General features: G+C 42.2%; 1 protein-coding gene across 1 annotated transcript; it reads right to left on the bottom strand.

The window, feature by feature from the left end:
- Positions 1–3,815: 3,815 nt before the first annotated feature.
- Positions 3,816–9,915, bottom strand: jmjd8 (jumonji domain containing 8). Its single transcript, XM_037689196.1, has 9 exons — positions 9,744–9,915; positions 9,579–9,674; positions 7,549–7,597; positions 7,288–7,384; positions 7,139–7,207; positions 6,950–7,069; positions 6,652–6,719; positions 5,003–5,137; positions 3,816–4,220 (listed from the first exon to the last, which is right to left on the bottom strand). Exons 1-9 carry the CDS (start codon positions 9,815–9,817, stop codon positions 4,140–4,142), a joined length of 789 nt encoding a protein of 262 aa, XP_037545124.1. The 5' UTR covers positions 9,818–9,915; the 3' UTR covers positions 3,816–4,139.
- Between the last annotated feature and the right edge of the window lie 3,712 nt (positions 9,916–13,627).

Here is a 13,627-nt window from a genome sequence, read left to right on the forward strand (position 1 = left end):
AACAAAGTTAACTGGAGTCTCCAAATATGGTCGATGTGACGTGACGGGGAGACCGATTTGCTTTTTAACCTTGAGATTAACCTTGAGATCTTTTAAACTCAACACAAATCAGAACATTTATTTCGTTGGAGGTTTGCAATAAAGTATTTAAAAGTAGCTTCAGCTGATTTTTCCACCACTCCCTGTTCAGCTTCATGACTCTGGATGGAGGCGCGCCCTCTAGCGGTGGTGACAGTAACTGCATGTAAAATGTTGAAGGTTTGGACTTTGGCTGCTGCTTCTCAGAAGTTTTGATTTATTTTAGGAGAAACTGTAAAAACATCAAACTCCTGCCTGAGTTTAAAACATGTATCTTAAAATAATCAGGAAAAGGAACGGACAACGAGTGAAACGTTTGGAGAAGTGAAAGTCTGACTGGAAGGAAACTAGAGGTGAGGAGTGGATCAGAAGGTTTGGGCCAAGTTCTGGACGGTGTCTGGGTTCTGAGGCGGGGTGCAGAAGTTGTGAGTTCACCTGGCTGAGCCGGACTGCATACGCAACACGCCCAGCTGGTGTCTTCTGCCTGACGGGTGCTGGTGGTTTTAAAGGTCACCATCGTGTTGGGTTCGGACAGAACCCTCCTGAGGCTCACGGGATCTTCTCTCCATTAAAGCGTCAACCTGAGACGTCCCCCATGTCTCTGCTTCAGAGCGTCTCCTTCATGGTCCTGCTGGGTTTGGACTGGACAAGAACCCCACCATGAGGGTCTTTGTTAGTGGAGTCCTGCTGGTCCTGACAGTCCCAGACCTCCGCTCTCGTCCAGAACCTGTGTGGTTGTGACCTGGCTGCAGGTGAGCCTCACCTTTCACCTTCCAGGAGGCAGAAGTTCTGACCCAGAGGGATGGGTTCTCTGGTTCTACATCCAACAGAAAGAACAGGAAGCTTTTATTCTGAAATGTGTCGTTTCATTTCTCTTCTTTGGTTATAATCAAAACTAAGCTCATTAAAAAAGTTAAATTATTAAATTATATGAATAAATAAAGTGTCTCTTAATATAAGAAAAGTTATAAATAAATAAAGTTTTAAAACATTTTGTTTCTCTCACAGGAAGTAACGCACAGTTAAACACTGAGTTTTATCTCAGACTTTTATCGTTTCATCATTTTAAGTTTAATAATTTTACAGACGGTTTTTAATCGTTTCCATCCACTATCTGCCAGATTGATTTAATATTTTTATTTTCTGACAGTGTTCGTGTCAGTCACCTGAATTTTTGTTTTTGAGTAAAAATGTCAGATTGGCTGTAGAACCGGATGTTCGGCTGATTTGAGTGTTTTTCGGTGAGAATCAGATTCAGATATTCTTTACTGTCATTCACATCTCATGTGGTACATGTGGTGGAACAAAATTATGTACACAAAGTCCCAGTTACATCCAACAATATAATGTAAAAGCAAAACAGAAATAAGATCTAAGATACAGTATGAACTAAGAAAAACATAAACTAAATAATATGCAAAGCACTAATAGCATAAAAACAATACGTCGAACAGCAGCACGAACATGAGTCTGAGTGAGCAGATGAGCATGAATGAACACATCAACATGAAACAGATCAGCAGCATCATGAAGCAGATCAACAGCAACATGAAGCAGATCAGCAGCAACATGTGATTTTCACAGTGATTGTCCTGGTTAGAGATTCATGAGTCTTAACAGCGTAACAAGCTGTTCCTCAGTCTAGTGGTTCTACACTTAATGCTCCTCAACCTCCTTCCTGAGGGGAGTGGGGCAAAAAGTGTGTGTGCTGGGTGAGTGGGGTCCTTCATGATGCAGGTGGTCCTCTTCCTGCATCTGGAGGTGGAGATGTCTGTGATGGTGGGGAGACTGATTCCAACAGACTTCTGTGCAGCTTTCACCACTCTCTACAAAGCTTTACTCTCTGCAGCTGTGCAGCCTCCATGCCACACGTTGATGCTGGAGCACAGGATGCTCTCCACTGCACACCTGTAGAAGGTGAGGACTGAGCTTCAAGACCAGCTCGCCTCAGTCGCCTGAGGAAGTAGAGTCTCTGATGAGCTTTCTTAATCAGGCTGGTGGTGTTGTTGCCCCAACTGAGGATGTCATTCAGGTGCACACCCAAGTACTTGTAGCTGGAGACCACTTCCACCGCAGATCTTCCTATGTTTGGGGCAGAGTATGCGTGTTTGTTCCTTCTGGAGTCCACGATCATCTCCTTCATCTTCTTCACATTGATGTGAAGGTTATTCTCTTTGCACCAGCTCTCCAGGTGTTTCACCTCTTGCCTGTAGCTGGACTCATCATTGTTTGTGATGCATCCCACCACCACTGTATCATCTGCAAACTTTACAATATGACAACCTGGATGGGTAGCTGCACAATCATATGTGAGCAGAGTGAACAGGAGAGGGCTCAGTACACAGCCCTGAGGGGAGCCAGTACTGAGGGTTATGGTGGAGAAGTTGTGGATCCTCTGACTGAGGTCTGTTTGTTAAGAAGTCTAGTACCCGGTTGCAAATGGAGGGACTTAGTCCTAGTGTGAGTAGTTTGTCCATCAGGGTCTGGGGGACCGTGGTGTTGAAGGCAGACGTGAAGTCCACAAAGAGCATACGAATCATCTCTGGATTTCAGTTTGGAAATGACAAACACAAATACTGTATTCAATTCAATTCAGTTTATTTCTGTAGCACCAAGTCACAACAGAAATCGTCTCTGGGCACCGAACACAGTATGAGGTACTATGACTTGGTATTACTCCAAAAATGTACAGTAAAATTATAAAATATTTATTGCGGTTATAGTAGAGGTAAACCTTTAACAAAATCCAAGGAGATTTTCTTGTCACCTTTTAAGATTCGAGAGAAATAAATTCCTGAAAATGAGACAAATGCATAATCTGGATAAGCATTTTGATGCACTTGGAATCTATCTCCCAAGTCCACATTAAAATGATCAAAGATTTATTTTGAATACAGTATATGCTTGTGACAGTAATAGGTATGTCATAGATACATTTTTGAGTTATGCCTCTCATGTTCCATTAATTTAATGGTTTTCACCTTCAAGGCCACTCCTACTGCTTTATCTCAGTGGGACCAACCTGTATCATTAAAAGGTTGAATGAATGACAAATTACCGTAAAGCATCATGTATGCGAGAAGCTAATCTTTAAGAGCTAACGTCGGCTCACTTGACCGCGGTGATCGGTCCAGAAGGACAAACGGACGCGAGTCCACATCTCTGGAGACGGTCTAATAAACTTCCTGTTTATTTTATTTTTATAAATGTAAACAAATCTGGTAAATATTAAACTTTAAAAATCCATTAAACTGAATATTTTTATGTTTTCTGTCTTAGGACAAATTCTAAAAACTGACACCAGAATTGTTGTTTTCTAGGAAATTTACCGAAAAAAACACGTTTATTTATTTTTACAAATGAAGTAAAGCACACACACGTTTTCCAATTTGATTTTAATGTTTTCAGTTTTTACGCTTTATTGTCAAATTAAACACAGTGAGCACTTTCAAAATAAAGGTGTGGAATCTTCCATTATTAACTTTTTACATTAAACTTATTTTATAATTAACTATTTACTCAGTTTGTTGCTTCAGACACTTTAAGGTGAATTATTTTAACTTTTAATTTGTGGGGATACAAGTGCAATAAAAAGATTTTAAAAATCTTAAAGAGGTTTAATCTAAATAAAATATAAAATCTGACCTTTGGTCATAAACTACCATCAGTTTAGATTTTTAAAAGCAAAAACTTTAATTTATTTAAAGTCGAAGCTTTAAATAAAATCTGAACGTTTGAAGAACCTAAAAGTATAAAAAATAAAAGCTTTACAGTGCTGTAAACGTTCTACCTTTAACCATGATTTAAATCTAAAACGCTGTTTTGGTTCCGTCTCTGCTGAGACTTTTGGTTCTGTTAATAATATTTATCTGTTAATCCGGGCCTGGATTATGTCCTGAAATCAGCTTAAAGATCCTGGAATGACGGAAACAAACTGCGCATTAAAAAAATAAAACCGGGCTGGTCCTCGATCCTGGAGCTGGACTGGGTTTGAAACTAGTTCCTCCTTCCTGTCAGTGTGAACACGACAGAAACTCTCAGGTTTGCAGGAAAGCGGCAGCTCAGCCCAGGAAGGTGGAGATGAAGACGCTGAAGTCCAGGTTGAGGGTGGCGTGCCACCAGCGGTCAGGAAAATACAAAACCTGATGGAAAAACAACAAACAAGCAGAAGACATGATGAAAACGGCTGCTGGGCCGTGAATTTACCCTGAAACACGAAAAACACTAAATTACTTCTTCTGAAAATCCTGCAGGAGCTGAAACTGAGTCCTTAAAGAAACAAGGACACAAGTAGCAAAAGGTTAGCTAAAAGCTCAAGTTGTTAAACATTACCTCGAAGCTAAAACGTGTAAAAGCTAGCCAAAAGCTAAACGTAGCAGAAAAGTAGCTGAGAGTGAAAAGCTAACTAAAACTAAATTACCGGTAATAAAGGCTAGTGAAAAGTAGCAGAATGATAGCTAGAAGCTAAACTAGCAAAAGGCTGACTAAAAATCACAAAGTGGCAGAACAATAGCTAAACTCACAAAAGGGCAAAAAGCTTAAATGAGCACAAAGCTAGATAAAACTAGGATTAGCTAAAAGCTAAACATAGCAAAATAAATAAAAAAAAAAACTAAAATTTAAAAGTAACAAAAAAGGTATTTAAACGCTAAAAGTAGTATGAAGGTAGCTAGAAGCTAACGGTAGCAAAAGACTATCTAAAAGCTAAAAGACAGCAAAATGGCAGCTAAAGACCAAAAGTAGTCAAATGCGAGGTGAAAGCAAAATCTTTGTACAAAAAAGTCCCAGCAGCCATCGGCTGATGTAAGCACAGCTAAAACAGGTCAACAGCTGCTGAATTAATCAGAACACTAAAGAGGCGAAAGATAAAAAAACAGGAGCTGTGATTAAAAACGTCGTCAAGCTGCCACTCGACTCGGCTCACCTCTCCGGGTCGGATCGTGCACTCCAGCGGAGCCTCGTCTTGCGGCAGGTTCGGGTACGTTTCTGTCACCCAGGACAGGGTGGTCCGGTTCGGGTGGAAGTGAGGCTCCTGATCAGGCGGGTAGAGGAACCATCGCTGCGCCGAGAAGAAGGAAGAACGACTGAGAGGGAATTTATTCAACGAAAAACTGCAAACAACAATGCACAGTGTTTCGGGGGTTCGGTAGGCGGGGCGCTCGGTTCTGTTAACAGGGCGGGGCACCCCGCTTGTATAATGGTAGGGGTACGACACGTCTACGGCCAATTCTGCTGGGTTAAAGCAAAACCGTGATATGACGGAAGCTGCCATGTTGGACTTTAGGAACCAGAGTCACTTGGGATGTAAGCTCCGCCTACTCGACTCACACACGGTCAGTTAAGCATCAAATAAATATTTACAATAAAAATGAGCAGAAACAGAAATAAATTATTTTAAAAAACATTTGCTGGAGTTTTTTATATTATTTAATTAGCAAAACGTTTCAATGAACATGAACTCAAACTGATACTATGGGCAACCACCGGGGGCGCTTTAAGTTTCAGCTTCAACTTCCAGGTTCTGTTCGGTGTCCAGTTTATCATAAATACAGTTTGTGGGTAAAATCCAGCTGCAGCAGCCGAAGCAAGCTGACTGAACTCATCAAATCAGAAACGGATCAGAAGAATTATAATAAATCTTATCTAGTGACGTTCCTGGTATTTAAAACATGTTTTTCTGTTTTTCAGGGGAATTGTAAACATTTATTTTAAAAAGTTAACTGGACTTATTTTTGTTTGAATGAAAGAAGCTGCTTGGATTTTATTTATTTGTATTTTTTAATAAAAACCCTCAGGATTTGCCTGTCCTGCTGACGGAGAATCATCACATCGTTTCAGGTCCGACAGAGAAATAAAGAACATAAAAAGGCAGCGTTTAAACTTTAGACATCTTTATCTAATTAAGGCTCTAAATGTTTATTCTTTAAATGTTAAACATTAAAAACTGGAAGCTTATACTTTAAAATCAGAGCGTGAAGCTGCAGAAAAACTTAACTTCATCTTAGACTTGAAGTTTTCACTGAATCCAATCTGTGCTCAGGAGGATTCTCGGGTTTACATCCTGTTTGGTTCTGAAGGGGGCGGAGTCATGTATGTTTGGATCTTTTCTGGCTCAGACCATCAGAAGGAGGCTGTCAGAAACCAGGCGTGTCTCCTCGCCTCCAAACTTAAGTCTTTGTCCAGCTAAAAGGGTCAAACTCCTTTTATGTAAAAACTCGAACCCTTTGAACTAGTGGAGCCCAGTACTGACCCCTGAGGAACACCCTCCTGCATAATTTACACATTTCTCTGTTCTGACACACCAGATTTGAACGAATGAGACACAACTGGGCTTCTGCAGAACTTGTGGATACGGGGAAGAGCTGAAAGATGCGGGACAGTGGCCCTCGATGACCAGGACTGGACACCTCTGACCTCCAGGTTCCCGGGCTCAAACAGCTCCTCAGAGCTGATTCAGTTCCTGGCGACACCTGAATTCACCTGTTGGCTCTGCTTCATGTGTGATGCTGAGCTGACAGGAAAACAAACAAACAAACAAACAAACAAACAAACATATCTTGTCTGGGTCTTTACCTTCCTCCCATAGATGACCTCGGAGTATCCGGGGCCGTGCCAGTGGAAAGGAACTCCTGTTCCCGGACCTGAAGAAGACCGAGGAGGCCTCACAGTATGATACAAGTCCAAACGTATAAAAACAATAAATCTAAACTTCGAGAGTTCCTCTGAGGAATGCATATCACCCGCCAGCCTCAACACCTTCAGTTTAGACAGAAAGTTGTGTTCAACTTCGTCCACACGCCGACGCAGGTAAAGACATGATTACCCGCAGATAAGCCGGTAAACGTTCAGGCTGTGTGTTTGTGAGTCTGACCTGCGATGCCGAAGCTGTAGGCCCCGCTGGTGTTCGGCAGGACGAACGGAGGAGGTTCATACTGTTGGAACAGCTTCTGCCACTCCGTCAGGTTGTTGTCCCCGAAGAAATACAGAGTCTCTGCAGGAGAACATGTTCTCAGAGGCTGTTCTGTTCGAGTAAAGACGGGTCCGACGGCAGCAGACTCACCGCTGCCGAGCGCGTCCGCAGCCTGAGGCCTCAGCAGCTCGTCCACGAACGTCCGGAAGGGAACGTCCACTGGGTCGGGCGAGATCAGAGGGTGAGAGGAGCACCGGAGACACCCGACGCTCCCGGGGCAGGGTTCCACCGGTTCTTACCTTTCCTGTACGAGAACGTGTTGGCCGTGCTGAGCCTCACCGTCTGGGAGCCGTAGTCCTCCAACAAGCTCGACTTGGAGCACAGAAACCTGAACCTCTACACAGACAGAACCAGAGGACGGGTTTACACACTTTTGTCCCGAGCTGTCGGGTCAGATACATGATCACCCGCCTATCGTGGCACGTTTACCGTTGACTCAAAGTTCAGGAGGTTTAAAGCAAACACCATCAGCCAGACGGCTCCGGGTTTTAAAAACGTACCGTGTTGTCGGTGAGACCTCTGAGGATGACCGGTCGGCTGTATGCGTACCTGCAGACAACAAAACCTACAGCTTATTCTGTTCGGCTGACAAACCAGCAGAACTCCTGACAGAACGCAGCCGTCGGACCTCTCGTCCTCAGTTTTCACAGAAAAATGAACTCCTTCACCTCAGAGTCTCGGCCTCTGCTGATGTTTGTGGGACTCTGAGCTCAACCTGGATTTTTACGTTTTACTGTCCTTCCTTTCATTTAGCAGCCCAGCTAACTGCACACTTTAGCTGTTTATGTACCAAAACGTTCCACTCATTTAGGAGATGGCACTGCGCCTTTCGGTTGTTGTAACTTCTATTAAACATTTTTTACAAAGATTTTTCCCTTAAAAACATTTGAGATCTCTGGGGTTTCTTGAAAAACTTTGTTCTCTTTGAATCCTGCTTTAGCTACAGGCTCCGCTTTTGGCTTCTTATGCTAAGTTAAGCATTTAGCTAACATTCTGGTATGTTAGCTTTTAGAAAATGTTGCTACTTTCAGCTAGCCTTGTTTACACTTTCACATTTAACTAGCCTTTTGCTTCTTTTGCTTGTAGTCTAAGTAGCTGATTGGATTCATTAGGTTTCATGGACAAATATAACTGTGTATCATCAGCATAACAATGAAAATTTATCCCATGCTGTTTAATAACTTTACTTAAAGGAAGCATATAAAAGATAAAGAGTATTGGTCCAAGCACTGAACCCTGAGGAACTCCATGACTAACTTTGGTGTAAGAAGAAGATTTATTATTTACATCAAAGTTCATGCTCGATAATCCAGGTAAAACATCCAACAATGTTCAGCCAGGTCATCTGGACAGTTTCTTTTGTTGTTGTTGTTGAGAGACTTTTCCCTTCCATCCGAAGGGCTTCATCAGTCTGAGGAATCACAAACAAACTGTTTTCCTCACTAAGCAGTACACTCCTACAGTGGTCCAACCAGTCCAAAAGCATGAAACTTGATGTTTTGAACCACTTTGGCTGTAGCAGCTTGAGAGGAGTCGACAGGGGAGAGGACAGCCCCCAGAAACCATCTTATCACCAGCAAACTGGTTGGTTACATCGGGGAAACTAAACAGCCACTGGCCAAAAGGATGGACCAGCACAGAAGAGCAACATCATCAGACCAGGACTCTGCGGTCTACACTCATCTCCAGGTCAGCGGTCACTTGTTCAGGGATGAAGATGTTCACATCCTGGACAGAGAGGAATGATGGTTTGAGAGAGGAGTAAAGGAGGCCATCTTTGTGAAAAGAAACCGTCCATCATTAAACAGGGGCGGAGCCTCCGTGTTCAACTGTCCCGCTCTTACAATGCTGTGATTGCCAATATCACTCAGCCCCCTGTGAATAACAAGCAACCATCAGGTCACCAACAACCCATTGTTAGGCTGATGGTCCTCGATCATGTGAACAGCTAGTTCTGGAGGTCAACAACAAACTGGTTGATCCACCATGAGAAGGTGCTATTTATAAGACTGAGCTGAACACAGCTCCTCGGACTGAAGAAGTCTTTCGGATGAAAGACGAAACGTTTATACATTTTTATTGTTTTGTTTTTTGAACCCGTCCAGAGAACCTGACTTCACTTTTTAATTTTTTTTTTTTTTTTTAGATTTTTCTACCTGGATTATTGAGCATGCATCAGGATACCGTTTTGTTACTTCTAGCTTTTAGCTAGACTTTTTCTGTTTTAGCTTTTATGGAGTTTGATACCTTTAGCTAGCCATTTGAAACTTTCATATTTTAAGTAGCTTTTTGCTACTTCCAGCTTTTAGTTAGTGTTATGCAACTTTTAGCTACTAATCTTTCAGCTAACATTTAGATAATTGTGATAGTTTAATTATATTGTTTTTATTGTGTTTGAACAAAGTTTCTACTGACGACTGATGTTTTGATTATTGCAGCACAGATGAAAATTTCTCAAACTATAAACTAAATAATTGATCATATTTTACACCGTCTGTTGGGTCTGATCAGTTCGTTGATGATCGCTGACCTGTCAATGAACTCCTGGTGAGACAGACTGGACCCGTCCAGAACATCGATGTTACAGAAGCCTTCATCCTCCAGCCTGAGCTCTGACGGCAGAGACCTGAACAGACAGAGCATCAGAACCTGTCCATCCCAGGAGTCTGTGTTCAACCAAGGTCCGTAAACTCACCATCCTCCTCCGTCCTCAGCTCTCAGGCCGGAAACCAGAACAAGAACAACGAACCGAGCCGCTTTATTTCCCATAAAAACCTTCCCGCCGGGTTTAGTTCAGACTAGAGAGACAAACTGTTTCATATCTCCGGTAAAAAAAACGGCTGCTTCCTGACTTCCGGTCTGAGAGCCAATCAGAAGGCTCCACATTAATCCCACGCTGCTGCTTTCATGGAACATCGGAAATCCCGGCTTTACAAATCACGCGCTAACATGTATCATGTTTATAAACTTCTCGGTGAATAGATGAGACAGAAAATTATATTAAACTTAATTTTCATGTTTTCTTCCGCTTTTTTTTTTTTTTTTGCACCTAGCAACTTTATCATCTTTTTTTAGCGCTTTCAGCTGTTAGAACAAAACATTAAGCTCCTTGTGTCAAAACAAAACAAAACGACATAATATGACTTTTTGTTTTATCTAAATAAAAATATATATTTCTTAGATATAATTACATTACCTCCAAAGGTTTTGTTTTAGCAAATTTTAGGTTTTAGTTACTGTTTCGCAAAAGTTAGTTTTTACTGCTGCACTGTTAGATTTGAGCTATTTTAATGCTAATTTTAGGTTTTAGCTACTGTTTTACTGGCTTTAGCTTTTAGATACAATTGAGCTTATTTTAGCAATGTTCAGTCAGGTTATCTGGACGGTTTCATTTTTTTTTTCGGAGATGTATCATCCTTCATCCAAAGGACTTCTTCAGTCCGAGGAGCCACAAACAAACTGGAGTCCCACAAGTACCACACTCCCATAGTGGAAAAACCCAGTTTGTTGGTAATAAGATGGTTTCTGGTGCCCGCCTTCTCCCCTGTCAACTCCTCTGAGGCAGTCACGCTAAAAATGGTTCAAAACACCAAAGTCATGCTCAAAAATCAGGTAAAATTCAACAATGTTCAGTCAGGTCATCTAGATGGTTTCTTTTGAGATGTTTCATCCTTCATCCAAAGGACTTATTCAGTCTGAGGGGCCACAAACAAATTGGAGTCCCACAAACAGCATACTCCCATAGTGGAAAAACAAAACATTTTGCTGGTGATAAGATGGTGTCTGATTTCTGGAAAACAAACAAACAAACAATTTTTTCCCCCTGTGGGAGTGTGGTACTTGTGGGACTCCAGTTTGTTGTGGCTACTTGGACTGAAGAAGTCCTTTGGATGAAGGACGATCTTTCCTGGAAAAAAAACAACAAAAAACGTCTAGATGACCTGAACATTTTTGGATTTGTACCTGGAGTAGTGAGCATGAACATTGGTAGCTCATTTTAGCTTTCAGCTTGACTATTTTTTTAAATTATTATTATTTATTTATTTATTTACTTTAGCTGTGGCTTTGCTTATTTTAACGTTAAGAACTCAGTTTTATCTTCTTCATCACATTTCAGCAACCATTCAGTGTTCTCACTGGACTTTTGCAGAAAAAAAGCAGCTTTTTTAGTCCATCCTCTCTGAATTAATGGATTTTTGGTCTGATCATTTTTATTTTATCTTATTTTTCAGGTTTGTTTTTTTTATATCGTGGTGAAATAATGACGCAGTAAATATTTCTTCCAGCAGGAGTCAGAGTTAAACCGACAGGAATCTCAGTTCAGCTGAGAGACAGAAATACTTGAACCACAGGAGAAACTGACTGAAGGGAAGTTATGTTTCTGAATCAGTTCCGGGTCAAAGGATGAAGGAGAATCGATAATAAAATAAATGTTTGAGGTCTTCACTGAAAGGTTAGATGTTGCGTCTGCAGAGTTCGAACAGGTCCACCTGAGGGAGACCTCAGAGTCACATGACCTCTGACCTGCGTGACACAACAAAAACCAAATGAGTCAAGATCTGCGGAGGAACAAATAAGGTTTGTGTTGTGAAAACATGAAGGAACCTTAGAAAGGTTAACAGCTCATCATTAAACGTCTCGTATATAAAACTGAAAGACGAGTCTGTCAAAAAGATTCTTTTATAAAGAGACGTAAGAACGTGGTCAACGGTTGAAGACAGCTGAAAATGCTTTATTTTTTTTTTTAGAAATACATAAATATGTCTAATTGGTGCAAAACAGACTAAAATTTATGCAGCTACTTCTTAACAAACACGTTCCGAGTTCACCAACAGATAAAAATAACATTTTGGTCATTAAGAGTAGCTCTGAGTCAGTCCTGTCAGTGAAACACGGTGGCGGCAGCATCATGAGTCCTCGTGACACAGACCTGTATAAAGTTTGAATGACTCATAGTGTGACACGTTTTTGTCATCTGAAATGAAAGAATGACGTTCTGTTGTTTTATAAAAGCATTTTTTTAGTCAACTGAAACTGGGAGAGGTTAATCTGAAAACCGACATCGGGGGCAGTGCCCCTGGATCAGCAGACTGGGGTGGTGGTTCCCCTCTTCAAAATGTTGGACCGGAGGGTGTGCTCCAATTACCGGGGCATCACTCTCCTTAGCCTCACGTAAGGTCTATTCAGAGGTACTAGAGAAGAGTCTCCGATCGTTGGTCGAACCTCAGATCCAGGAGGAACAATGTGGGTTCTGTCCTGGCCCGTCCGATTACTGGACCAGCTCTTTACCCTCACTAGAATCCTTGAGGGGTCATGGGAGTTTTCCCATCCAGTCTACATGTGTTTTGTGGACTTGGAGAAGGCAGGTGTTCCTCAGGGTACACTGTGGGGGTGCTCCGTGAGTATGGGATTAGGGGCCTGTTGTTACGGGCTGTTCAGTCCCTAAACAAGCAGTGCGATAGTTTGGTTCACTTTGCCGGTAGTAAGTCGGACCCTTCAGGGTTGGAGTTGGACTCCACCATGGGTGCTCGTTGTCACGGATTCTCTTTGTAAATTTTATGGACAGAACTTCTCGGTGCAGCCAGGGGGTGGAGGGAGTCGGTTCAGTGGCCTCAGGATTCCATCTCTGCTCTTTGCAGATGATGTGGTCCTGTTGGCGCCATCGTGCCGTGATCTTCAGCTCTCACTGGAGCGGTTCACAGCCGAGCGTGAAGCAGCTGGGATGAGAATCAGCACCTCCAAATCTGAGGTCATGGTCCTCAACCGGAAAAGGGTGGATTGTTCTCTTCAGGTCAAGGGTGAGGTTCTGCTTCATGTTGAGGAGTTCAAGTATCTTGTGGTTTTCTTCACAGTGAGGGAAGAGTAGAGCGTGAGATTGACAAGACAGATTGGTGCAGCATCTGCAGTATTGTGGACTCTGTTCCGGTCCATTGTGGTGAAGAGGGAGCTGAGCTGTAAGGCAAAGCTCTGGTTACTGGTCAGTCTACGTTCCTACCCTCACGTATGGTCACGAAGTGACAGAAAGAATGAGATCATGGATACAGGAGGTTGAAATGAGTTTCCTCTGCAGGGTAACTGGACTCTCCAATAGAGACAGGGTGAGAAGTTCAGTTATCAGGAGAGACTCGGAGTAGAACCGCTGCTCCTCCACATCCAGAGGAACCAGTTGAGGTGGTTCAGGCATGTTCGACTGGAAGGAGAACCCAGAGAAGACCCAGGACATGCTGGAGAGACTACGTCTCTCAGCTGCTCTGGAAACACCTTGAGTTCTCCCAGAAGTTCTGGCTGGACCTCCCTGATCAAGAAGCTGCCCCCGAGACCTGAGTCCAGAACCAGATGATGGATGGAAACTGGGAAACACAGGAACTTTTCAGATTGGCAATGACTCAGCATGCAGCTGAAATTGTTATCATATTATTGAATATTTTAATTAAAGTCCGTCCAGCTAGACTGACAATAAATTAAAGAGTTTGTTTACTTTTTTAAATCTAAAAATAGAGAAACATTAAAACATACGCTATTAACCTAAACTTCAGGGTTTTTTTTTTTGCTTTTGTCCTATATATTGTTTTTTTTTAA

Source organism: Nematolebias whitei, chromosome 15 (genome assembly GCF_014905685.2).
Source record: "Nematolebias whitei isolate Nwh7 chromosome 15, NemWhi1, whole genome shotgun sequence".
Lineage (NCBI taxonomy): Eukaryota > Metazoa > Chordata > Actinopteri > Cyprinodontiformes > Rivulidae > Nematolebias > Nematolebias whitei.

Excerpts from the sequence above, each read along its gene's own strand:
- jmjd8 (XM_037689196.1), bottom strand. The coding sequence starts at position 9,817 with ATGGGAAATAAAGCGGCTCGGTTCGTTGTTCTTGTTCTGGTTTCCGGC. Across the intron at positions 7,385-7,548 it reads GAGGTCTCACCGACAACACG|AGGTTCAGGTTTCTGTGCTC; the intron begins GTACGTTTTTAA and ends CTGTCTGTGTAG. Across the intron at positions 7,070-7,138 it reads TGCGGACGCGCTCGGCAGCG|AGACTCTGTATTTCTTCGGG; the intron begins GTGAGTCTGCTG and ends GTTCTCCTGCAG.